The 25,784-nt window shown below is 44.5% G+C and overlaps 5 protein-coding genes across 5 annotated transcripts; 3 read left to right on the top strand and 2 right to left on the bottom strand.

Annotated features, from left to right (window-relative positions):
* Positions 1 to 224: 224 nt before the first annotated feature.
* Positions 225 to 1,199, top strand: LOC136532562 (uncharacterized). The gene has a single exon (XM_066525146.1). It carries the CDS (start codon positions 225 to 227, stop codon positions 1,197 to 1,199), a length of 975 nt encoding a protein of 324 aa, XP_066381243.1.
* Positions 1,200 to 1,693: 494 nt separating this feature from the next.
* Positions 1,694 to 8,088, bottom strand: LOC136532575 (NADH dehydrogenase [ubiquinone] iron-sulfur protein 4, mitochondrial-like). The gene is made up of 5 exons (XM_066525167.1): positions 7,882 to 8,088; positions 6,530 to 6,618; positions 5,654 to 5,783; positions 4,625 to 4,654; positions 1,694 to 2,010 (listed from the first exon to the last, which is right to left on the bottom strand). Exons 1-5 carry the CDS (start codon positions 8,044 to 8,046, stop codon positions 1,951 to 1,953), a joined length of 474 nt encoding a protein of 157 aa, XP_066381264.1. The 5' UTR covers positions 8,047 to 8,088; the 3' UTR covers positions 1,694 to 1,950.
* Positions 8,089 to 10,399: 2,311 nt separating this feature from the next.
* On the top strand, positions 10,400 to 11,283 carry LOC136532564 (uncharacterized). The gene has a single exon (XM_066525148.1). It carries the CDS (start codon positions 10,400 to 10,402, stop codon positions 11,234 to 11,236), a length of 837 nt encoding a protein of 278 aa, XP_066381245.1. The 3' UTR covers positions 11,237 to 11,283.
* Positions 11,284 to 18,637: 7,354 nt separating this feature from the next.
* Positions 18,638 to 24,307, bottom strand: LOC136532568 (probable amino-acid acetyltransferase NAGS1, chloroplastic). The gene is made up of 10 exons (XM_066525153.1): positions 23,941 to 24,307; positions 23,240 to 23,327; positions 22,598 to 22,806; positions 22,124 to 22,275; positions 21,382 to 21,901; positions 20,349 to 20,446; positions 19,899 to 20,010; positions 19,623 to 19,782; positions 19,223 to 19,295; positions 18,638 to 19,061 (listed from the first exon to the last, which is right to left on the bottom strand). Exons 1-10 carry the CDS (start codon positions 24,247 to 24,249, stop codon positions 18,908 to 18,910), a joined length of 1,875 nt encoding a protein of 624 aa, XP_066381250.1. The 5' UTR covers positions 24,250 to 24,307; the 3' UTR covers positions 18,638 to 18,907.
* A 605-nt stretch (positions 24,308 to 24,912) lies between these two features.
* On the top strand, positions 24,913 to 25,344 carry LOC136532566 (uncharacterized). Its single transcript, XM_066525150.1, has one exon. The coding sequence runs from the start codon at positions 24,913 to 24,915 to the stop codon at positions 25,342 to 25,344; it is 432 nt and encodes a 143-aa protein (XP_066381247.1).
* The last annotated feature ends 440 nt before the right edge of the window (positions 25,345 to 25,784 follow it).

The following is a 25,784-nucleotide window of genomic DNA, read 5'->3' as shown; positions in this document are numbered from 1 at the left end:
CGCCGGGCGCCCGCCGGGCGCCCACGTACCCCGCCGCGCTCTCCCACGTGCCCCTCCCTCTGCGCGCGTCCGATTGGCCGAGCCGCCCTTCTTAAACCGCGCCTGCCCCCCGGGCCCCCAACGCCGTGCTCCGTCGTCGTCTCCGCCCCAGAGTGATCGAGCCCACTGACCTGGCCCCCGAGCCTCAGCTCGTAAGTCCGCCGGCACCGGCAGCGCGCCTCGTCATGGCCATGGTGCAGCCGGCTGACACGGCCGTCAAGGCCAACGAGATCCTGGCGCGGTTCCGGCCCATCGCGCCCAAGCCCACACTGGCGGCCGCGGCCGCGGCGGCGTCGCCCGTGGCGCAGGCCGCGACCGAGGGCGTCGTGGCCGCCAACCGCGTGCTGTGCCATCTGCAGAGCAGGCCGTGCCGCGCGCGGAAACGCGGCCGCCCCACCGTCGTGCCGGTGTCGCCGCCCAAGTCGGGCTCTGGCGCGCAGTCGCCCGCCAAGCGGAAGAGAGCGGCGACGCCGTACCCGCCTCTCCGGTGCGCGGCGGCCACGGGAGCGCATGCGTCCGCGGTCGTCCCGGTCAGTGCGCGCCTCCCTCTGCCGTCGCTCCCGCCGGCGAGTGCGGGTGCCGAGGACCTCGCGAAGGTGGCGGCGGAGGGGAGGGACGTCCCCGTGGAGCGCGACCTGCTGCGGAAGCTGCTTGAGCCCAAGGTCATCTCGCCGCGGGCGGTGCGCCCCGTGTGCTCTGCCATCCACGTCGGGTGCATCCACCGCACCGACGCGACCTGCACTGCCGCCGCCTCGAAGACGGCGGTTCAGGTGGAGGCGGAGCTGGAGGTCGACGCGCTCCCGGCGGTGGTCTCCGACTCCAGCAACCGCGTCCGGCTCGTGAACGACGCGTACAAGGAGATGGTGGGGCAGCCCGAGTGCCCGTGGCTCGACGCCGTGGCTGCGACGTCGAGGAGGATCAGCGGGGAGGTGGCGCTGGTGGCAGCCGACCAGTCCTCCCTGCCGGAGACGTACGGGGCGTTCACATGCACGGCAAAGATCGAGTGGGAGGACGACGGGAAGGTCACCTCCATCGCTGTACTCTGCGACGTCAGCCGGCTGCACTGCGAGTCCAGAGACTACCTCTTCACCTGGAGGTTCCGTACCGCCGACGCCGACGCATCCGTTGGCCACAGCTCCGAGGAGATTAGTGAGAGTTAGGGAAGCTTGCTTGAGCTGCATTCTGTGTACACTGCAATGAAACCAAGTGCATAGGCTAAGCTGCTGGCTGCATGTTTAGAACTAATCAGTTTCCTCTTTCGCGAAGTCCATAGGATGTAGACCCAGTTCTGAAATCTGGAGTAAATATAAGATGTCGACTGGAGAATGCGAAGGAAATATAACCTGTACTTTCATGAAACTAATCTACTACCTGACTATTCTTATTTCATCACGTATCAGTCATGATATAGTATCTTTCTCTCACAACAAAACAGTATCAGTCAACTTATAAGCCAAAGCCACAGAAACAATTAAGCGAACAGGTGCATAACTATGGGTTGCCCATGAACACACGGACATGCAAGAGTGGTCGTGCGTTAGTAGCAGACTGGCAGCTCATGTGTGATATAGCCAAAAGCAAGTAGGCATCATCATTCAACTCAGAAATGGCATGATGTCTCTTTTTCAGATACCAGCCAAGCAAGCACACAGGATTGAAATACAACAATGCCATCCACGAACAAACGATTTGGAAGGATACTATTTTGTTTGATTGCAAGATCATGCTTATTACAAGTTTGATAGATGCATATTCTAGCTCGTACTTTCACAACGGACACGGTTGAAAGCAAAGGCGGTCCAGGAGGAAAACAACATCGTCCCAATGTCAGGCTCAGAGACTAGAGGTCTAGAGCTCAGGAGGAAAACAACATGGTCCCAGTGTCAGGCTCACAGACTAGAGGTCTTGAGCTCATGCTTGCTCCACCTTCGGGGGGCCTCTCCACTTGAAGTTCTCAGCGTAAGCCTTAGGCTGCATGGTTAAAAAACAATCCGGTTATCACAACCAAGCCAATGTATTTTCAGCAACACCGATCAGTGATCAGAACGAAAAAAATATCAATTCAAACATATAAACACAATTATTCTATTAGCACAAAACATGGCATACGTGAGCCATATCTCACATATGACAGACACCAAATGAGGCAATTGGCTAGACAGCAACGCAAGTTATCACCTTAGAATGAAGCATAGCAATAGAAAGGTAAATCATTTCTCCAGTTCATGCAATATAAATAGATACACTACTTTGAACTGTCCCAAAGCAAGCTTATTCCAGCTATTGCTTTAAACTAGCATTTGCTTCTATAGTATTAAGGTAAAGTACAGCTCGGTCCTGGCAGCCGTACCAAAAGCAAAAGTCCAGTCAAGCAAAGACTACTGGTAATGAGCCAGTTCCATCGCCTGATTGGACCTGTGCCCGGACGGTCACTACAAACCAATAGCATGCACGTTGCATCAAAATAATTTGATCAGACTAGTATAGTGCCAGGCAAGTACAGAAATAGCTGAGGAGGATTATTGGCCTTACTGTTTAGCTTTCAGGACATTCCACAAGCACGCAAATATTTAACTTCGATACTATATCACCTGTGTGCCCGTATCTGTTCCTTACTGTTTATCAAATAATTGTGTTTTGATGTAGTAACGCACTTGCTGCTTGTAATTCTAATTCTGGCATAACAAGTGAACTGACACATACCTCAAATGCTAAAGCAAAATCGCTGGTCTCAGGGATAAAAAGACTAATTCTTAGCAGGTATATGTCTTACATGTAAGAATGCATGTACCGTGAGAAAACTGCCAAAACAGCAGTCACATTGCATCAACAGAAACATCGATTCAACCTACGGAGTATATGGCAGCTAGCACGTAGCAGCGTGTCCTTATCCACATCCTACTAACGAAAGATAGGGTTCAAGAGTCAACCAGGATGGTAAAACTCCGCCAACTGTTCCATAGTTCACACATTCATACATCGTAGCTACAGCACTAATGCCAAATTTGGTTTTTTCTTCCCAACCTGACTTCTCAGTTATAAAAAAATGTTGAAGGACTCAAACAACTTCTTAAAAGGGGACATACAGTGGCCATGCAACATGTGAACATCAAGAAATCGTTCAAATGCTACCATCAGCAGCAGGTTACCCATCTCAAGTGCCCATTACCTCTTTCCTTTCAATGGCATATCATGTAAGACTCATATGGACAACTATACTGACCGCACGCTCAAATATTGGTGAGACTGATCGAGAAATCTCAAAACGCATCTACCGAGCACACGCACGCACACCCTACTCACGCACACGCTGAGTTCCCTCAGGGTAAAATCCCCAGTGCAACACCCGGCCGATCCCAAGACTGGGAAACCAACTTGACAGGTGGCCTCCACGACGCGAGGAGCCACCACTGCGCTGTGAGCTTCGCAATTAAACCTTTACAATTCCTTTTCCTCCCTTCTGCCCTTCTCCATGCTGGTGTTACCCATGATGGTCAATCCCTCCCTCACCCCAAGGTAAGGTAGTCCCCACCTCAACCAGAATGACCTCACGCACACACAAGTCAGACCCAAACTCCTACCTCCTCTACTATTCGAACCGTCGTCTTAATAATCCACAGCACAACTCCCTCCCTAGGTTGAACACCCCCCCCCCCCCCCCCCCCCCGACACACACACACACACTGCCTCTGCCACACATTATACAAGCATCGCGTAATCTTTATCCACACAATCAGCACTAAGGTACACTGTAGCATTTAACATGTTTATGTCAAAGATGAATACTATTGTATTTATCATGTACAAACATGCTGAGACATGCCAAGTTGCACACAGAAAAATAAGGCCATTTACTTGTGAAATGCTTTTAGATTTAGTTCAGGTAATAAGATGTGTAGTAGATAGATAGCAATAAACAAAGTTCAAAAAAGGCTTCTAAACCAAAAAGATACTACTAAGGTAGAAATCTTGTATGAAGAAAGACACTAAAACTTTGTCAATATTTTGCAGCTGAATTTTCATAATCTGACTGATTTTTCACCGTACAATCCACCCATGCAAATTAAGTATTCATCTATAGAACAGAAACTTGGATCTCAGATGTTCCAGGCTTCCAGCACTCAATGGTTCACTATCTTGCATATTACATACATACAACAGCAAGGTGGCATGTGGAAAGAGAATATATCTTGGAAACAAGATAGCATACCATTTCATTAAAGCATCATTAATATATCTGGAAAAACTTTATGGATCTTGTCCCTAACAAGTGTCTTTCACTTCACAGTTCTTGAAACTTAAATTACTTCCTATGACTTGTCATTGCACTAAAACATGCACACAACACATACACTGAGGAAATAGTATATTCTACCGCCACAATGGCATTTGTAATTTAGATAGAATATTTAGTTGTGAGGGTTTGTACTGCACTGGGAAAAAAAAACAGATGCACTGTTGACAATATACAGCTGTATAAGATAAACTTTGCAAGAAGATGACAAGACAACTTTGTAGGATCTAAATACATGGTAAAAGAAAAGCATTAACAAGTCAACAAGGATATGTAGGGAGACATACATACCTTCAGAAGAGGTGTATGGCGTTTCCGAACCTACAAAAAAAGAGGCAATGTAAGTATAGTCCTGCATTTTTAAGAAACCTTCATTTCAAAACATTGGATACTTCAACAGTAGCCCAAAAGAATATATCTAGAAAAAAATACAATGAAAATATGGCTTCAGTTTAGTTCAGAAATAAAACGAAACACTATATGCATTCAACAAGAAAGCTACAAGCGCCAGTAGAATTGGAAATGAACAGTAGGTTTTGTAGAGCGATCTATCAGTTATCAATAGCAGTATAGCACTTGTGTTGAATAATAGCCCCATAGGAGCAATACCACAATAGATAGGAGTACACGGAAAGAACTCTAGTAACATATACATAAGGGACTTTATACTTCTAACACTACCACCAGGTATAGTGCAATACTACATCAAATGAAGTTATAGTGATTTCAACTTGAAAAGATAGAACTTAAAGCAAGCAGCACAAGTACAAACTGGAAGCAAATAATTTGCATCGAAAAGCATTTCAAGATTAGCTTGAGAAAAAAAGTAGGTAGTAAGACATTTTAGACAAAGTACAGCACTACACCCTCACACCTGATATTGTCATCAACCTCATGTTTTCCATTAGTTGACAAAAATCAGTATGAAAATGCTATCGAGGGACTAGTATGTGACAGTAGACCAATAACTATTATTTGGAAATTAAAATTACTAAAAAAACTCATTATAACTGGAACAAAACTATATATAGTGCATCTTGAAGTCTATGTTCATTTCTACCTCAATAGATGAACCACAAACAGATCTAGTTTGTCTACCATCACTGCTTTGTTAGACAACTAAGCATCAATACCCTGTAATTGCTTCCTCAAAATTTAACTTTATAAAGATAAAAGGAGGAGTAAAAAGATCCCACAGCCACATGTTAAAAAGAGTGTCATTCAAGCTTGCTTCAATCTTTCCAAATAGGCCTGAAGTAGCAACCGCAAATATAACATCTAAATTTCGTGTGGTATCTACAAGGAAAAAACGAAACCCACCACATAATTCCATCCATGTTTTTCAGCAAACGCCTTTGCTGACTCTGCACTGTCGAACGTAAGTCCTGCTTCACCGACATTAGCATATGGGTCCCCAGTAGATGTCCATCCCATCAACGGGTTCTCCCACCTAGCATGGATTCAAATGACAACCAATTTGTCAGAGGATGTTGGGGAGGGGGGATTTATTTACGAGAAAACGATAAAACAAACTGCAACAGTTGTCTAATTACTTCCTTCATTTTGCAGCCAAATAATTTAATAAGCTCTGATGCAATCATGCATGCATATGGTCTACGTCCAAAAAATGAAAATAAGGAGAAATGACCACACTGGTCCAGCATCTGGTGTACTGGCCAAGGGACACGTTGCATTCACACCATTTTACAGAATTATAACCCTACAACGAGCTGCTACTCAACAGAAGAACCCATCACTACATCAGACGGATGGTAAAGTCATAATGCAGTTTCCAAGGGTGCGAAAAAAAAAAAAAAACAATACGAGTATTGGCAGATCTAAATTGTATGATGTTACTGAAGTTCCAGTAACAAATAAGAATAATAGGAGAGTTTAAGAGAAAGATAAGACTCTACATAACCATTGAGAATCGCAATGCATACTCAAGTATAGTCATTGTTAAGAACTAGCATTAATCTCTGGGTATATACTCCCATTCCATCTTGAGACCATGTAATTTTGTAGTGACATTAAGTGATTGGAGAAAGGGACTTCAGCAGTGCATCAACAATTGGAAGTTGGTAACATGTAATTGTAAGATAAATCTATTAAGGTAGCCAATCTGACAGCAACAAAGCCTTAGGGATAAGATTCAGGGAGGCAAAAAAGGCTAAAAAAGCAGAACAGGAAGCATACTTTTGGGTTGACAAAAAGTTAATTTTCCACCTCCCGACTTTGCCTGAACCTTGCTGGGATGCAGTCCTAGCTGGTGAATAAATTAAAACCTGACAATTCACAAGGATAAGCTGACCAGTTGTGAAGAAGAAACTGAAACATTCCCATTGGCAGAGATGCATAAATTACAAGAACAAAAACCAGAACATATCAGCAGTGAACATATCTGTTATAATTGACCCTCTTCATCTCAAACCATAGTTAGTGTCCTACTTATAAAACCAGACAATACTGCCAGTTCAACCAAAAAAAGAAAATGGAATCCATGCTTAGTATGGTCCAATGCGTTAAGTGTTAACTAATAATTTTCCAATTAAAACTGGGAAAATGATAATTTAGTTCCTTCTCGAGTGGGTGAGAGGTTTTAGACTGCCGACCTACTGCCTGCACTCCACGCGCCACAGGATGCAAAAGAAAAGGGACATGCATGCTTTTGTCGCTTGAGTGACTTGGCTATATGTGAAGTTGTGAACCTTTAGGCTTTAGTTATGCACAAACATTTAACCCGCAGTAAGTATAGGCATATAGCTACTTTGAACCAACAATAGGACCAATGAAATGGGAACCATAGCTTCAGTTATCTGGGTCTCAAGCTTGTGTGATGGGACAATACAACAATAAAGATTGGAAAGTATAGTATTTAAGCCAATCGAGCAAAAATGGTGGTATATATTAAAAGCTTCAAACATAACAGTGCTACTTTTCTATAAGATACAATAGACCAATGGGCAATGGCACATCACACAATAGTGTTCATGAGGTGAAGCTTCTTCCTATAAGATCCAAATCTGATTCTGATATTTTATTTCAACATTGATTTCACAAAGCTCACATATGTTGCATCTAAGTGTAACTAACCCTGCACGCATCTATCCTGCTGAAAATTAGACAACTAACATCCACCCAACATAATCTAGGCTCTGATGATGCTCAGTTTCCTGACCCAGACATGCCCATTTTCATCACAAATACTTCTAGAAGCAAGCATAAACGTGCACATTCCTCTCACAGAAGACCCTCTTGCAGAGGAATCGAACTGGGTCGCCAACTCGACATGAGGGGAAACCCACATCTTATACACATTCTTCTAGTTCACAGCTTGACCTTCAGACCAATCGATAACAAAACAGAACAACGATTTAGCATCTGTATCCCACACCATACTCCAACCACAACCGACACAACGATCCAGTCCCAGCGTCCCCGTATTGACTCCAGAACGAACATCTCTCAAGACGCCCGCATGGATCCACACCAGCTACCATTTCCCAGATAAAAACAGAACACAAGAGGGAAGGGATGCACCGCGTTACCTTGCGGCGGAGGTGCTCCGCAGGGATGCCGGAGACCATCCCGATCTCCCCGGGCTTGATCTCAACGAGGGCATCGGAGGCCTCCGCGGAGAGCATCCGCGCCGGCGCCGGTGTAAGAAGCGCGCGGCGAAGGGAGGGGAGGCTCCGCCGCAGCGGGGCAGCCATCTCGTCGGAGCCGTACACCGGAGAGGAGGCTAAGGGGGGGGGGGGGGGGGGGGGGGGGGGGCTTGTGAGCTTGTGAGCGCAGGCGACCTGCTAATCTGCTGCTGAACGACCTGGTTGGATCGAGAATATGACGGAGCGCATCCTTCTTCTTGGGCCACCAGCCCATAATTGTTGGGTACTAGGCCCGCACAGTACACTGGGTTAGGCCTTAGATACGGGCTTCTCATTCTTCTAAGTAAAAAGAGCAATGGATCTTTCGCAGGCCGGTCTTTGGCTAATTAGGCCCGGAAGTGTTTGTATGATTGTATCATGCATGACACTAAAAATGCATGGTAGTATATACTATTTTTTTTCTCGAATAAGCAGGAACTCTGCATATCATTTTAATTAAGAGAAGAGAGTTTAATTTACAAGACTTCCGGCCTTGCATGGTAGTATATACTATTATACTCCCTTCAAAATACAAATTTACTATTATCTTTTATAGATCATTTCCAAGTATCCAAACTCAGCACATAAACTGTTTAGAATACAATGTCTGAACTAGTCTATCAAGAAAACGAAAAGAAAAGAAAAAACAAAGGCAAACAGAAGGACTTTGCATGGTGGCATACTGGCATGCGTGAAGAAAGGACAGCAACCTTATCTGCATTATGCATCTGTCAACTCTTCACTCCTAATAAGTGCTGACGACGACGTCAGTCCGTCCAAAAGGTTCACGCTCTGTTCGGCTTACCCCATATTTGAAGGAACAGTGTTTTTCTCTCACGACAATTTAGCCCGACTTGTTTTTTCAGTCAGAATAGTGTTTTTCTCTCACGACAATTCAGCCAGAACAGTGTTTTTCAGCCAATTTCAGTTAAGATTCAGCAAGCCCAACGGGACTTTAGAATAATCTGCTGGCTATCAGAGTCCATTAATCAATGGATGGAAGCAGCCTCATGATAATCGAGATTCTCACAGGCACAGCCAATGTAAGCAGATGGTGACAGCCAGTGGATTTTCTTTACGTGTTGCATACTTGCACACGCTGATCCTTAGCCGCCATCATTCTTCAGTAACTGACGCTTGGCAGCGTTAGGTTTCCGACTGTTCTTCTTCAGACATCCTATATACTATACTAAAATTTCTCATCTTCATCCTATCCACTGATCAGTCAGAAAATGACAGAATTCGTTAACCTAACCACAACGGAAATCCAAACTAGCTTACTTCAGCTCACGAACTCTGGTTTACCTATTCTTCCCCTTGTTTTCATTTGACCTGACGCCGAATGTAATAATATATAGGAGCATGATACATACCGGGAGACTGCATGGAAGAGTCGCAGGCCTTTGATCCGTTCAAGCACACGCTTATTTACCTTTACGAGCCGTGATGATTAAATTACAGCATATAAAAAAGCTGGGCTCCTTCAGAGTCCACGCCTTGGCAAGCAATCAAACCTGGCTAGCTGCAGGTCAACAGCCCGATCGGGAGGGACGCACTGCAGAGAGTCAGAGACGAGGACATCAGAATCTTGCACAGAAAGTTAGGTGTGTAATCACTAATCACTGGCACGCACCGGTGGTAATCGTGAAAACGATGCTCATCTCTCGTGCCGCTCGTGAAATAAAAAACCAGCGAGCAGTGGCCGTTTCTGGATGATGGAATTAAATATGCGTGTTAGGACAGTTTGTCCTGACAAGCTATACGTATGGGTTATCCGTGCTTCATCTCGCTGATTCTTGCTGACTTAATTACTGTATGCGTGCATTAACTGAACATATAGAATAACACATTCTCACCTTAACTATGTAAGTCGGCCTGTTCGTTTCGGCCGAATTGGATTATAAGTCAGGGCTAAAAGTACTACGGACTGGTTTGGTTTGAGAGAAAAACGTTGTTCAAGCACGAGCGAATAAGCCAAAACGAACGTGCTGCTGCAGCATCCAATCGGTTGGATGAGTTGGACGGGTAACAAATACAGCAATAGGCTAGTGCACAAGAAACGTCGTACGTCAGCTGGAGCGTGGTATGCTCTTGGAAAATTCCTGCATTTGGTAATGGAAACACGGACTAATCACTGAGTCAAACGTGGCAAGCAAGACAGGGGAAATGGATTGAATAGTGCTTCGCCCCTCCACGCTTGACCAAGCGCGAGCTGCCCTGCGCGGCTGCGCCGTCCTCACTTGGCCTGGTCGTCCCACCCAGAGTCCAGAGACCGGACGAACGACTCGGCACGGATGGATGGATGGCGAGGCCAAGGCGAGACGAAAAGCCACAAGCAGCTCAGGCTTGCAGTGCTGCTCCAGCGTCCAGGCTCTATAAAAAGTCGTGGTCGTCCCCGACACGGGGGGAAGTCGCAAACGGTATGCGAGAAATGATGTTCTGTGGCACGGGCAGCTTCAAGGACGTCGACAAGGAGGAGGGCGCGGCCGGCGCCGGCGCCGGCGGTGGGAAGCCGGTCGCCAAGGCGAAGACGAAGGCGGGCGGCAAGGCGAAGCAGGGGAAGAACAACAACCCCTACGCGTCGCGGGGGCTGGACAAGTTCTCCGTCGTGCTGTCCGAGCTGGAGTCCAAGCGGGAGAAGATCCTGCGGCGCGTCGGCTCGGACGTCGACGCCGACCATCTCATGGTCCGGTTCGTGCAGTCGGAGAAAAAAGGGTGGGTGCCCATCGTCGTCAAGCTCCCGCACGAGGAGGAGCAGCAGGCTGCCGACGGCGCCAAGAAGAAGCAGAGCAAGCAGGCCAGCAAGCCGGCCTCGCAGTCGTCGACGCCGCCCACGGAGCCTTCCAGCCCCAAGGAAGACCCCGTGGCGGTGCAGGCGAAGGCAACCGTGCCGCCGGCGAAGAAGAGTAAGGCCGGCGGCGTGCGGTGGTCCTGGGCCTGGGGAAGGAAGATGATGAGGCCGTGCCATTACTGGCCGCTGGCCATGACGCTGCTGCTGCTGTGCCTCGTGGTGTTCGGGAGGGTGTTCGCCATCTGCTGCACCTCCATTTGGTGGTACCTCTTGCCCATCTTGAGCGGGGAGGAAGCCCTGAGCACGGGGAGATCACCGGCGACGAAGCCCCGCAAGGATGTGAGCTTCAAGGCCGGCGACAAACTAGCGGTGGCGCCGCCTAATTCGCATGGCAAGAGGAGCAGCAGCGCTGGCGCCGCTCATGAGATGATTTCACCGAGAAGCCATGCACATCGAAAGAAGGGGTAACTTGCAGGATGTCTTGTGCTGTAGTTTGTAAATTTTGTGTAGTTGGGTGGCCAGAAAGATCAGATTTTCGTGGTTATCTTTCCTCCCTTTGTTAGAGTTGATTTTGACAGAAAGAACAGGATCTTAGCCATAGATCTAGCGGGTACTACCTTTTCTATTCGGGGTAAAAGATCCTAGAACATGAACAATGACGAGAGAGGGGTGCGGATGTGAGACGTCACCGACCGTCGGAGAGCTTGGCGGAAGAGCTGGAGCCGTCCATGGCGATGTCGGTGTTGCTGTAGAGTCCGATGGTGTGGTCCAGCGATGGCGTGGTGTCCCGACGGTGAAGTCCGGTGGCGGCGAGACGATGGAGCTTTCCGTCACTGGTTGCGTATCCTCTAGATCGGATTAGGGTTATGTCGGTGGGGCGACTGTGGCTGCTCACGGTGAACCTTGTGAAGAGAGCCGCCAGTCCCCACCTCTCTTTATAGCGTAGTGTGATGGGGCCCACCAACCATGTAGGGTTGGACGCCTCCGATCAGGGCGCGAGGTCAAGGCCTAACTCAACCGTTGGACCAAGCTGGAGAGATCACCACTAACAATCTCTCCGTTGATCTCACATTATTACTTAAACTTAACTTACTTTATCTTGTTCTTATTCCATCACATATCAGTGCATAGAGCGTGTCTCATCGTCACGGTCGGTTGTCGTTAGATTAAACAGCTACAATGCACTTCTCTGTTTTGAAACACATTCTTAACTAGGCCCTTATTGTCCAGAAATCACAAGCTTTCCCTAAAACTCATTCCGGTAGGTGTTCTCTGAACACGCTGGGTGGTAAGCCTTTTGTAAGCGGATCTGCAAGCATCTTTTCTGTTTTATATGCTCAAGACTAATTATATGATCCCGAACTTTGTCTTTCACAACATAATACTTTATGTCAATGTGTTTGGCAGCACCATTTGACTTATTGTTGTGAGCATAACATATTGTTGGATTATTAATGCAGTATAACTTGAGTGGTTTATGTATGTCGTCTACCACTTTTAACCCGGACATGAATTTCTTCAGCCAATTCGCCTGCCTTGTGGCCTCATAACATGCTATAAACTCGGCATACGTTGTGGACGATGTAGTTGTAAGGGTCGAGATGGCGACTTGAGGGGGGGTGAATAGTCTTTTCTAAAACTTAATCGCGTTGGCTAATCGATACAAATACGGAATTAAAACTATCGATCTAGCCAAGACTATACCCCACTATATATGTTCACTAGCACCTTGCAAAGATAACAAATATGCAACCAAGGTGCCGGACTAGCTAGAGCTCTTCTAAACAATTCTAAGAGCAAGGTTACACAAACCTATGCCATTAGTATTTTAAGCAACAAGAAAGCTCCTACACATGCTAGTAAGCAAAAGCACAAAGCTAACGATGCTCACTAGCAATGCTCAATAACAAGGCAACCAATGCCTAATTAGAGAGCGCAAATACTTAGCTACACAAACTAAGCAATGTGACTAACAAGGTTACTAAAACCCAATTAGCCACGCAAGGGAGCTACTTCTATGCTACACAAGCAAGAAGGTAATTAGCAAGCTACACAAGCTATCTAATTACAAGAGCAACTACACAAGCTTAATATGTATAAAAGTAATTACAAGCTTGTGTAATGGGGATGCAAACCAACGGGAAGAACAAGGTTGACACGATGATTTTTCTCCCGAGGTTCACGTATTTGCCAACACGTTAGTTCCCGTTGTGTCGACCGCTCACTTGGTGGTTCGGTGGCTAATTAGCATCACCCGCTAAGCCCGCACGTTGGGCGTCGCAAGAACATACCCCTTGAGTGAGGGTAGCTCAATGACACGCTTTACTAGAGTTGCTCTTCGTGGCTCCCGCGGGGCGAGCACAATGCCCCTCATAGCACTTCTCCGGAGCGCCGCACAAGCTTCTTGCGCGCTTCGACGGAGACCACCACCAAGCCGTCTAGGAGGTGGCAACCTCCAAGAGTAACAAGCACCACTGGCTTGCAACTCGATCACCTAGTGCCACTTGATGCAACCTCACGATGCAATGCACTAGAATCGCTCACTCACACAATCGAATGATCACTATCAAGTATGTGTGAGATGGAGGGCTCCCAAGCACTCTCAAGCATGGACACAAAGTCTCCCAAGGTGCTCTGCACCTGCCATGGCCGAAGGCCACTTCTATTTATAGCCCCAAGGGCTAAACTAGCCGTTACCCCTTCACTGGGCAAAAGTCGGGCCGACCGGACGCTCCAGTCGTGTTGACCGAACGCTGGACCTCAGCGTCCGATCGCCCGCAGATGGCCACGTGTCCCGATTCCAACGGTCACTTGACCGGACCGGACGCAGCAGCTTCAACTGACCGGACGCTGAACCCCAGTGTCTGATCGTTTCCAGTAAGGTACCCGAGGCGTATTTCTTCGACCGGATGCGTCCGGTCACACGTGATTGGACGTAGCCCAGCGTCCGGTCACACTCCAGCTTCTGCGTCACTATACGTCAGCCTGACCGAACACACCCTGCCAGCGTCCGGTGGTTTCAGACCCAGCGTCCGGTCAGTTGACCGACGCCAGCGTCTTCGTGATCAACTCGTTTTCACTTCTAACTTCTTCACCCTTGATCCAATGTGCCAACCACAAGAATTTGCATCCGGCGCAATAGAAAATAGGCATTTCATTTTTCCGAAAGCGCCGAATCTCGCCGAGCTTGCGAGGCAGGAGGGAGAGAGGGACCCAAACCCATCTCAACCCTGCAAACACCACCTCCTTTGTAAATGTGCCAACACCACCAAGTGTACACTACCATGTGTATGTGTGTTAGCTTTTCACAATCATTTCCCAAAGGATGTTAGCCACTAAACTTGCCACGCCACTCGATCCTAGCGACGATGCAAAGTTAGATCACTCAAGTGGCACTAGATGATCGATATGCAAACAAGTTTACCCCTCTTGATAGTACGGCCATCTATCCTAAACCCGGTCATAAACTTCTCTACACTCCTATGACCGGTGAAATGAAATGCCCTAGGTTATACCTTTGCCTTGCATATTCCATTCTATCTCCTCCAATGTCGATGCAACACATGCACCAACACGATCAACAATGATATGATCCACTTCATATCATCACATAATCATATTGGTTCATCGATCTTGACTTTACTTGCTCTTCACCGTTGCTATCGTCCATCGGCGCCAAGTCTTGCTCAAGCTTCACCACCACATGGTCTATCACTCCAAAGCCTTCGACTTGCCCTTCACGCTTGCAACCGATCCATCAAGCCAAGTCTTGTCCTGATCTTCTCCACCTTGATCACATGACTCAATGTCATGTCTCATGTGCATTTAAGCTCCTTCATCATCACATGAGTGAGCTTTGCAACATCTCCAAGCCATTTTCACCTTCATGACATATGTTGCTCACACACATGTACCTATGGACTAATCACATGTGTATCTCACATAAACACAATTAATCCACCTAGGTTGTCACTCAATTACCAAAACCAAACAAGGACCTTTCAGTAGTGACGATTTGCTTTGAGATTTTCCACGATATAGCTCCTCCTGCGAGAGTGAATATGTATCCTGACGTGGATTTTCTATCATCTCTCGCATAGTCAGAATCTGTATACCACTCTATGTGCAGGGAATCAGATCTTCTATACGTTAGCATGAGACCCTTCGTACCTTGCAGGTAACGCAAAATTTTCTTTACTAATTTCTAGTATTCTATTCCTGGATTACTCTGATATCTGCCAAGTAACCCGATAATAAATGCTAAGTCAGGGCGAGTACACACTTGAGCATACTGTAAACTTCCGACAGCTAAACTATATGGAACCGTTTTCATTTGATCAATCTCATATTGGTTCCTGGGACATTGAAATTCTCTATATCTATCGCTCTTGACTATGGGAGCAGGTGAAGACTTATAATTTTGCATACTGTATTTCTTTATAACCTTTTTCTAAGTATACCTTTTGTGATAATCCTAAAACTTACTTTTCTCTATCTCGGTGAATCTTTATTCCTAGGACGAATGAAGCTTCACCGAGATCCTTCATATCAAACTTTGAGGATAAGAACTTTTTAGTTTCTAGTAGTAGATTAACATCACTGCTAGCGAGCAAGATGTCATCCACATACAAGACAAGGAAAATATATTTCTCATTCTTGAACTTTGTATAAACGTAATTGTTCTCTACATTTTTTTGAAACCCAAAATTTCTTATTATACTATCAAACTTTAAATACCACTGTCTTGAAGCTTGTTTTAATTCGTAAATAGATTTCTTTAGGCGGCATCCCATATGTTCTTTTCCTTCCACAATAAAACCTTTCGTTGTGCCATGTAAACATTTTTCTCCAGATCCCTATTTAGGAACGTCGTCTTTACATCCATCTGATGTAATTCTAAGTCATAATGTGCTACAAGCGCCATTATTATTCTAAAGAATTCCTTACATGAGACTGGAGAAAATGTTTCATTATAATCTATGCATTCTCTTTGCGTGAAACCTTTCGTCACAAGTCGCGCTTTAAATCTTTCTATATTCCATTTGGAGTCATATTTAGTTTTGTAGGCCCGTTTACAACATACTGTCTTGACACCTTTAGGAATTGTTTTTAAGTTCCAAACACCGTTGGTTTTCATTAATTTCATTTCATCGTCCATGGCTTCAAGCCACTTGGATGAGTGAGCGCTTCTCATGGCTTCTTTAAATGAGGTGGGATCACCCTCCATTTGAAATTTCTCACATTCATAAATTTTGTAGTCGTCAGGAATGGCTGATCTCCTAACTCTTTGAGATCTTCTAGGAGCCTTGTTAGATGACGCTTGTTCTATATGAGGTTGTTGTTCCTCTCCCTCATGTGTGACAACGGATTCTAGGGGATTCTAAAGGACAAGTTTCTCATGTTCATTCATTGTTGCCACAGGAGAACTAATAACAGGTGATGTTACTATAGTGTCTTTCACTGTTGGTACAGCTACAAATAGGTAGCGTGAAGAATGGCTCCTGAACCATAGGAGTGGACACGTATACCCGCTTCTCTTCAAAACTAATATCTCGTGCTATCATGCTCCCCCTGATCATATCATCCTTCAAGAAGACATCATGTCTTGTTTCTATAAACTTCGTTTGTCTGATAGGACAATAGAAGCGATAACATTTTAACTTTTCTGGATAGTCAATAAAATAGCAACTGACTGTCTTAGAGTCTAGCTTCTCTATGTTTGGGTTAAATACTTTTGCCTTAGTTGGACAACCCCACACACGTAAATAGTTAAGTCAGGGGTCATTTTCTGTCCACAACTCATATGGTGTTTTGGGCACCGACTTACTTGGCACTCGATTAAGAATATGAATGACGGTTTTCAACGCCTCCATCCATAAACTTATCGGTAAAGAAGAGTAACTTATCATGTTTCTTACCATATCCATTAAGGTACGGTTGCGTCTTTCAGTTACTCCATTCTGCTGAGGCTCGCCCGGTGTAAAATACTAGGCTACTATGCCATTTTCCTATAGAACCTTGCAAAGGGTCCAGGAACTTAGCCATATGGGGTGTGTCGACCGTAGTACTCCCCCCACGGTCGGACATTACTACCTTAATCTTTAAGTTGTGTTGATTTTCTACTTTAGCCTTAAATATCTTAAATTTATCCAATGCTTCTGATCTTTCCTTAATTGGATAAATATAGACAAAATGAGAATAATCATCTGTGAATGTTATAAATGAATCATAACCATCCACACTCTTCACAGGAAAAAGACCACATATGTCTGTGTGAACTATTTCTAAAATTCCTACGCTTCATTTGGCATCTTTCTTTATTTTCTTAATGTATTTTCCTTTTATGCAATCTATGCATTGTTCTAAATCTAAAAATTCTAAAGGTGGAAGAATTGATTTATTAATCAATCACTCTATTCTCCCCCTCAAAATATGGCCTAAACGATGGTGCCATAATTTTGAAGATACATCATGCACTCTCTTCCGCTTATTTGTTGCATTCATAGACAAGGAAGCATTCTTATTCTCAGTACTTACATCATTCATATTCTCAGAAAGTGATAATAAATAAAGCTTGTCTTGTCAGAAGGCAAGACCAACATATTTATTATTATAAACAATCTGACATTTGTCATTACCAAAATGGCAATCATATCCATCGTCATCTAAACGTGAAATACTTATTAAGTTTCTTCACAAAGAGGGTACATATAGAACATCTAAAAGCTTAAGTAAAAAACCATCAACTAATTCTAGAAAGAGATCTCCAATGGCTTCAACTTCAGCTTCAACTCCATTTGCTACTTTAATTCTGCTTTCTCCTCTTTGTAGGGTCCTCCTCATATGGAATTCCTATAATGAATTTGCAACATGAATAGTTGTACCTGAGTCAATCCACCAAGTAGATTTTGAATAACTTAAATATAAGGACTCATCTATGAATGTAATAATATCCTCACCTTTCTTCAGAAGGTTCTTTAGAAACTCTAGACAGTCCTTCTGGTAATGTCCACGCTTCTTACACCATTTGCACTGATCCTTGTTAACTTGTACATTGTTGTTCTTCTGCTGGTGATCAATCTAAGAGGCTTTCCCATGAGGTTGGGCATTAAAATTCTTCCTTTTATTATTCTTCATAAGGTTTGCAGAGTCACCCTGTGAGCTTTTAAGTCTCTCCTTCTCTTGCACACACATTGCAATGAGCTTCTCAATATCCCACTTATCGGGCTGCATGTTGTAGTTAACAACAAAAGTTTTACTCTTTTGGCAAGGAAGCAAAAACCAAATGAATCAGGGAGAGAGAGAGAGAGAGAGATGCGCGCAGTGAGGGGAGGGGAGACGGCTGCGCCCACCGCCGGGGCCTGGCCACGCCGGTGCGCCGGAGTCCGACCGATGCGGTCACAGATCTGGAGGGAGGGAGAGGGAGAGGAAGAGAGAGAGGCACCGCCGGGCCACCCGCGCCGTTGGCCGGCCTGGCCGCTGTCGCCTCGTCCTATCCGCCTAGATGCGCCGCCGCGTGGAGAGACAGAGAGAGGGGGGGGGGGGGTCGAGAGCAGAGAGAGGGAGGAAGGAGGCGGAGGGGGAAGGGGCCGCCGCCGAGCCACCCACAGTGGTGCGCCATCGCCACACCCGCCACCACCTAGGAAGACTAAGAGAGAGAGAGAGAGAGACCAGGCGGCTTCTTTTTTGCGAGAAGGGGGTGGCTGGTAAGATTTTTTTATACCGAGTGAACTTGTGGCTGGGAGACTGTACCGAATGAACTTGTGGCTAGGAGATTTTGGGGTGACGTGTCCTATCTGCCCTGCGGGGGTTAACCTTAGGATTGTTGGGGGAGACTGACACATCTATGGATACTATAGAACCAATTGCTTCACTAGTTCTGACTGCATGCCTCTATTTGGTATTGCTTGTTAATAGTTTACATTACATATAATTCAATCAGCTATTTGTTCTCTGCCTTGATTCTATTGGCGAAACAAACTTCCTTCACACACTTAAACAAGGAGGATATCATCTCTCAAATACAGCGACAGTAAAATGGTGTTTTGTTTCTTTGTGAAGTTATGCCATTGGGCAAGCGCAAAATTGGTGTAATCTTAGCTGATATCTTCTGTGGCACCCAGCTCAGTGCATGCTGAGTCATCTGATGACAAAATTGTTGGCGTTAACCCCAGCAGGCTTTGGTTGCAGCTGCTTTATATAATACTTGGATCCACGGGATAAATTGATACGTTTTCTCCTCTGCTCGGGGATAGATTCAATTGAGCACTCTGAAAAGCCACGCCGCACAAACCTGCGACAGTTCAAAATTAAGCACAAGGTAGAAGCAAGCATACAGAAAACTGAAAACCAGAGCATTGCTCCTATTTGCACATAGTAATGAGTCAAGAGAAGAACAAAGGTAAATACTATTTGCACATAGTAATGAGTCAAGAGAAGAACAAAGGTAAATACCAGTCTGCAGTTCGTGTAGTAAGCAAGAATAATTTCTCGAGACCAAGGGATAATGCCACCTTCTCGACATAATCTGTAGAATGACAACCACCATGAGCAACAAAAAAATAGGACTTCTTAGCCTGTTCTATTAAAAATGCCACAAGACTGAAACTCCTTTAAAATGGGTAAAAGGATACGCTAACTGAAAAAACAGAGACCCCCACTTTAACACCACATTAATGGTAGGTGGACTGTTATCTTGTTATAATATTTAGGGATTGTGTGCGCATGTGAGAAAGCGCACAAAGGAACATGTGCGCAGGTGTTGGAGAAATGGTTGTGGCAACCTGGCAGAGGGTTGCAATATAACCAATGAAGAGAGAACGGATTCTGATTATCCATGTAGCAAAGAACATACCAAGTAACTTGTCCCCCTGACCTCTTCCTCGACATTCTTCAGATACAGCAATTGCAGCAACTTCACCAGATTTTTCCTCGGGAAATGGAAATAGAGCAGCACAAGCGATGATTGAACCATCTCTTTCAACAACATAGAATGATTCTAACGCTTCAAGAAGCTGAAGAGAATAGAAAAGAAAGATCCATTATAGCAGTAGCAAGAACAAAATTAAAGCATAGCGCAAGGAAGATACAAAAGAATGTTAGAATCGAAAGTATTTATCCACTAACTCACCTCTGCATCTGTTCTCCGCACCAAAACGCCAGAATCCTCCAGTGGCCGAATAATTTTTCTTATGCCAGGAAGATCTTCCGCTGTAGCCATCCTTGTTCCTTCATAAACATCCCTGAAAACATATGGTAAGGATTAGGGAACTCCCATGACAGATTGTAGATGCTAAATTTCCAAAGGCGCTTATTTCTTCAAAATTTTCATGGCAAACATTTGTTATACAAGCATAAATTTCAGCCAAGAATATCTCCATACTCGACACATACTAAGGCATTTCATTACTCATATGAAAATGTTTCTTTTAGTAATAAGGACTACAAAAACGAATTATACTACATATCTAGGATATAGCACCCATGTTGATAAAAGATAATGCAGGCACTGGATTATTGAAATGAACTCTAAAACAACAAATTTGAGCAAAAAGTTGATAAAAGAAGAGCTTCAAAATACCTAGCTATCATTGTTCCTGCTCCATCTCTCGTAAACAATTCTAATAGCAGTGATCCATCTACAGATCCATCTATAATATGAACTCTTTGAACGCCACCCTGACATTTGGAAGGAACAAATAGATAGTCAAGCTAACAAATAGAGGCTTCCAAATTGTAAGCTTAAACATTCCAACGCAATATAGTAGCTGTGCACTGGACAACTGCTTTCATTGTAGAAAGAGAAAAATGCAAAGATCACAGCACATGTTTCCTCCCAGCTCCCGCAAACTAAGCTCAACCCTGTAATCTCCAGGTGAACTTCATAGCTACATGCTCCACTGTACTACAACATGCTGCTGCTATGCAAACAGCCAATAAGTTGAGAAGCTGTGTCAATTCCAGCCTTCCATCCTCCCACTTCGCAATATTTTCTACCATTACCCAAGAGCAAAAAAAAAATCCCATAGTGCGTAAGTAACCAGAGCCAACCAAGCTGCCAGTTGTATTGAACTCCCAGTTGTCAAATTTGCAATATATTAATTCTCTATTTCCACCAAGTTCATATATCAATCCCCTATCCACTTATATCCCACAATGCAAACAGCCAGTAAGTTGAGAAGCCACATTAATTCCAGCCCTCCACCCTTCCCATTTTGCAATATATTAACTCTATTCTCAACCAAGTTCATATCTCAATCCCTATCCCATTCCCATCCTCTTATCCCATGATGCAAACAGCCAGTAAGTTGAGAAGCTGCATGCATATAACATACTACAACATACTGCCTTCCTTACGAAAACACTTCAGGAAGCACAGCATCAACCATGCATGCAGATCCCATATACGAAGCGCATGATCACTATATATTAATCAAGAACACTAATTGTAGGTAGGAAATTCAGAAGACAATTTTACTGCTTTGTACAGGATAACTTTTAAAAGGTGAATGTACATACTAAGGCGCTATATAGAAAAATATTAGTCTTCAGTCAGGGCCACAGAATTTATAATTATAACAGAATAAAGAGTATCATGTGGGCAAAACACTTACATGGCACACATATGCTGCCGCAGCCAACTCAGAAAGATAGCCATTTGATCTGCTTAACCGCTCTTCACCACCAATAGCAAACCCTTGCTCACCAGAATAAAAACCGTTTCCATTGTTAAAACCCAATCCGTTTTGAAAAGAAGCAGCATTTGATCTGCTTAACTGTTCTTCACCACCAATAGCAAACCCTTGCTCACCAGAATAAATACTGTTTCCATTGTTAAAACCTAATCCATTTTGAAAAGCAGCAGCATACCCATTTATAATATGAGCCTTGGCACTCAATGATGGTCCATTGTCCCCTTTATGCAGAGAATTGATGCCTTCCTCATCCACAACCTTGACATAACTTGCAGCGATATCACTTTGCTTAGCACGCTTTCTAATCAACAAATCTGCCTCCTCAATAGACATGAAATGAATGACTCGCCCATGCTCATCAAATATCTGACCATCTACAATGCAGATAAGTTTATCTGCCTCCATGGCTAAAGCACATGCAGTAGCAACCTCGTAGGTGCTGAATTATAGCAAACAAGACAAAACAATTTTGTTTAGTATATGCTAGCTGCAATATATGCAACGGAGCAGGTTTTATGAAAATTAATTGCAAGATAGGACAGTTGCACATGTCATTCATATGATATTATGCTCGACTTGGTGGTAAGAATAGAACTACAAATTTTTTTTGTACAATCATACGAAAAAACATAAAATAATAATAATTATTAAGAAAGCATACTTGCAATTTAACACTTCTCCTGATGAAGAGTACCCCATGTTGCTGACAACAACTATGCTATTACTATCAAGCCTTTCTCTTATCTGTGAAACGTCTATTTTCGTAACTTCACCAGTGAATCCATAGTCAATACCATTAACCACTCCTCTTCTCTGCCAAAGAAAAACATATATTCAGTATTGCCATTGCGCAGTCGAGTAAAGTTCAGCAGAGCTAATAAATAGCACAAACAAAGCAAGACAATGAACACAAATAATAACCATACTCCTATTTGTGGAGCATCCGGTTTCACTATGGATTGTATGATTTTATTATGGTGTAATGAAAAGTTAGGAAAGAAAAATAGTGTTTTATCTTTCTTATGAAGAGCCATTTACAAACATTGGAATCCACAAAGAATATGCTACGAAATAAATATATAATAACTACATGGAAGTCAGATATTCAAAAGCTCAGCTACTAATAGATATTCACCTTAGCACCAAGGAAGTTGCCACTTGCAATGTTATCCACAAGACAATGCCAACGTCCAATAACACCATGCCTACGGAGATTTAACATTGGAGGACCAGGAGAAAGTTTAGCTTCTATCGTCAACCGTATCCTACCAGCTGCATCCATTGCAGCATCTTTCGCATCTTTATCAGTAATTCTGTACTGACCAACATACTTGGCCTTCTTCCCTACACAAAATTTAATAAGCTAAACACATGCTTTATAGGAAAGCAAGAGATATATAGATGCAGTAAGAATCATCAAACCAATAGATGTTAGCAAAAGGACAGAACAGTGTAGAAAAAAGTTAGTCTGCGTGCAATCAAAAGCAACTGAAGGCTAACAAAGCTTCAGATTTTGACTAATGTATGCACTTCACCAAATTCTAATTATAGCCAAGATAATCTGCAAGCATATTAAATATATTGACCTGGAGCTCTGAGGGCCAAATGGCTAAGAAAACTATATGCCACAGCAGCTAAACAATTCTCTAAGTTTCTTATAATAGTTTTTATATGATTAGTAGCCATCCTATATGCTGGTTTGTTTTAAAATCTGGTAGAATTTTATGAGCACAGGCATGTGCAAATAGAATGGTGGAGGGTGTTGTACAGAACTGACCTCGTTCTGACAACAGCTTATCAATTTGAACATGTGTTCCTGGAACAAGAACAAATTTAATCCCCAGACCATGAAGAAGTGATATGTCCTGCGTATTTTTAAAAAGAAAAGTGTGGTTAAAGGAGGAATCCATGACATGAATTTCTTATGACAATAAAAGAAGATAAAGCTGTGGCAAAACACTCATCCTTAGAATAAGATTAACACAGAACTAATACCTAACAGGAAACTGATGCTGTCTAGCCCCCTTGTTCCTTAGTAGTGTTGTTTTTTTTTCTTATTATATATGGTCTACAATACAATTTTGCTGCCAAACAAAGAAACACAACTATAGCCTCAACCTACAATTGGCATCCCAGTCAGGATCTCAGGATCCTCAAATTGTTAACCGACCGTGATGCTCAATTCCCATCCCAATCATTGAAGTCAACTGTGTGATCCAGCACGCTGAATGGAAAAGATTATAATCCACCAACATAATTTTTTGATGTAAACGATTCAATTATTTGGGTCGGACCATTTTTGCAGAGAAAAACAAAAACTAAGCTGGCCAATTGGTACAAAGCAGCTAAATCAAATTCAACGCTCAACCCAAAAATACACAGCAGGACCTCAAATGTACTATTCCTCTGAAGAAATCATCAGATGAATCCAATCCAAAATGCTCAAAAATACAACATCACAAGCAACCATTCCAATACCTGCAGAACGCGGTCGAAGTGCGGCCCGGACACGACCTCGCTGGAGATGACGACCACGAAGGTGCTCCCACGGTGGCCCCGGATGTACGGCCACGCCTCCCGGAAGAACCCCACAAACTCCTCCCCGGGGACCACGGCGCCGGCGCCGGCGCCCCCGCCGGAGCTACCAGCCGTGCAGCACCGGACGCCGCGGCCCCGCCAGTGGCGCGTAACGGCTACCCGCGAGGATGAGAGTCCATTTGCGGAGGCTAGGACGTTGGGCCGCAAGGCCTCGCCCGCGAGGCGGGGCACGACCGCCGAGGAGGCCATACAGAAGCTTCCAACCCTAGGCAGGAGTAGGGCCGTAGCCTGTAGGGGACGGTTCTGTTAGCAGCCTCGGACCGTTTTGATGAAAAATAGAACTTTGATGAAACCAACCACAAAACCTATAAGGCCACGTTTAGTTGGCTGAATTTGGCGCCGTCGGATTTACTGTGTGTACTGTAGTGTAATGTAACATTTTGTTTGTATTTGGTAATAATTATCCAATCGTTGACTAATTAGGCTCAAAACGTTCGTCTCGCAAAGTACAACCTAACTGTGCAATTAGTTTTTGATTTCGTTTACATTTAGTACTCCATGCATGTACCATAAGTTTGATGTGACGGGTAATCTTTTTTTTTATAGTGTTAAAGTTGGGAGTTAGGAGCAACTAAACAAGGCCTAACTTCTATAGGTAGAACTCCAAATCCAAAGCAGTATAAGTGATTGTAGCTACTCTAATCGTTTAGAGTCCGTCTACTAAACAACCATATGTTTTATGCAGTTTCAACACATGATTTTTTTTCACCATAGGATTAAGATTCAACAGCCCCCACCCTTCTTCTACCTCCAGCCTCCACAGATCACAAATCACGAATCATAATTTTTTTCTATGAAAGGACAAATCATAGATCCGTCGTCATCGCCGTCGCCGCCGCCACCGCCACTGCCATGGCCGACGCGGACGCGAAGCAGGGCAACCCGGACCTGATCGGCACGGGCGCTCTGAAGCATGCATCCATCGAGCAGTGGCTGCAGACGGAGGCACAGAGCTTCGACTCGCCCAGCGCCGAGATAGTCTATAGCCTCGCCATCTTGCCGCCCACCCTGCCCAGGCAGCAGAACGACAACAATGGCAACGGCACCGACAACGGGTTCAACGCCAGGGACGTCGCTATGGGCAGCAACGCTGACGCGTCCAGCAGCAAGTGCGGTGTGGCCGGGTCGCAGCAGCCGGCAACGAGCCAGAGTCAGGCGAGCCTGCAGAAGGCGGAGGAGATGTTGAAGTTGTTCGAGCAGAGGAAGAAGGACCTAGAGAAGTTGTTGGACATCTACGAGCAGCGGCTGGAGGAGGCCAAAAAAATCCATATGTTTTTTTGCTAAAACACATATGTATTATATAGCATTTCTAAATCTTTTAAATTGCTCCTAGATACAATTACTCTCACGAGTCTTGCATGAGACCGTGTTAGTTTAGTTGATATCTATGACTTCCATGGTTCCACCTTTTATTTATAAGAAAGAGTCCCCTGTAAAGCTCTCTACGAGTAGAATTCTATACGCAATCCTAGTAGAATTAGAAGTGCTATTAGTAGTAAGTCTCTCTTGCATCTTTAAGAGAAGGCTAATAATACCCCAAAACTGAAATTTATGTGTTTAGAGAAAAAAACACCGCTCCAACAACTTCCCAAACCTTCCCCAAGATTTGTCCGCTCTGAAAAATTCAGCCCGCGCCCCTCATATGTGCAAATTGACGGTGCCCCCCCCCAATCTTCTCTCGTGCTTCTCTTCTCGCGCTCGTGCCCCATTTTGATAGAGAATTC

This window comes from Miscanthus floridulus, unplaced genomic scaffold, assembly GCF_019320115.1.
Source record: "Miscanthus floridulus cultivar M001 unplaced genomic scaffold, ASM1932011v1 fs_660_1_2, whole genome shotgun sequence".
Lineage (NCBI taxonomy): Eukaryota > Viridiplantae > Streptophyta > Magnoliopsida > Poales > Poaceae > Miscanthus > Miscanthus floridulus.
Note: the sequence above shows the minus strand (reverse complement) of the source record. Positions and strands in the feature narration are given on the sequence as shown.

Bases quoted from the DNA above. Each gene is read 5' to 3' on its own strand.
- LOC136532562 (XM_066525146.1), top strand. From the start codon at position 225: ATGGCCATGGTGCAGCCGGCTGACACGGCCGTCAAGGCCAACGAGATC.
- LOC136532575 (XM_066525167.1), bottom strand. From the start codon at position 8,046: ATGGCTGCCCCGCTGCGGCGGAGCCTCCCCTCCCTTCGCCGCGCGCTT. The intron at 5,784-6,529 runs GTATGCTTCCTG...AATCCATGCTAG, and splicing joins AACTTTTTGTCAACCCAAAA to GTGGGAGAACCCGTTGATGG. The intron at 2,011-4,624 runs GTATGTATGTCT...TTAACCATGCAG, and splicing joins GCCATACACCTCTTCTGAAG to CCTAAGGCTTACGCTGAGAA.
- LOC136532564 (XM_066525148.1), top strand. From the start codon at position 10,400: ATGCGAGAAATGATGTTCTGTGGCACGGGCAGCTTCAAGGACGTCGAC.
- LOC136532568 (XM_066525153.1), bottom strand. From the start codon at position 24,249: ATGGCCTCCTCGGCGGTCGTGCCCCGCCTCGCGGGCGAGGCCTTGCGG. The intron at 19,783-19,898 runs GTGAGTTAGTGG...TATTCTCTTCAG, and splicing joins TGCGGAGAACAGATGCAGAG to CTTCTTGAAGCGTTAGAATC. The intron at 19,062-19,222 runs GTATTTACCTTT...GAACTGTCGCAG, and splicing joins ACTACACGAACTGCAGACTG to GTTTGTGCGGCGTGGCTTTT.
- LOC136532566 (XM_066525150.1), top strand. From the start codon at position 24,913: ATGGCCGACGCGGACGCGAAGCAGGGCAACCCGGACCTGATCGGCACG.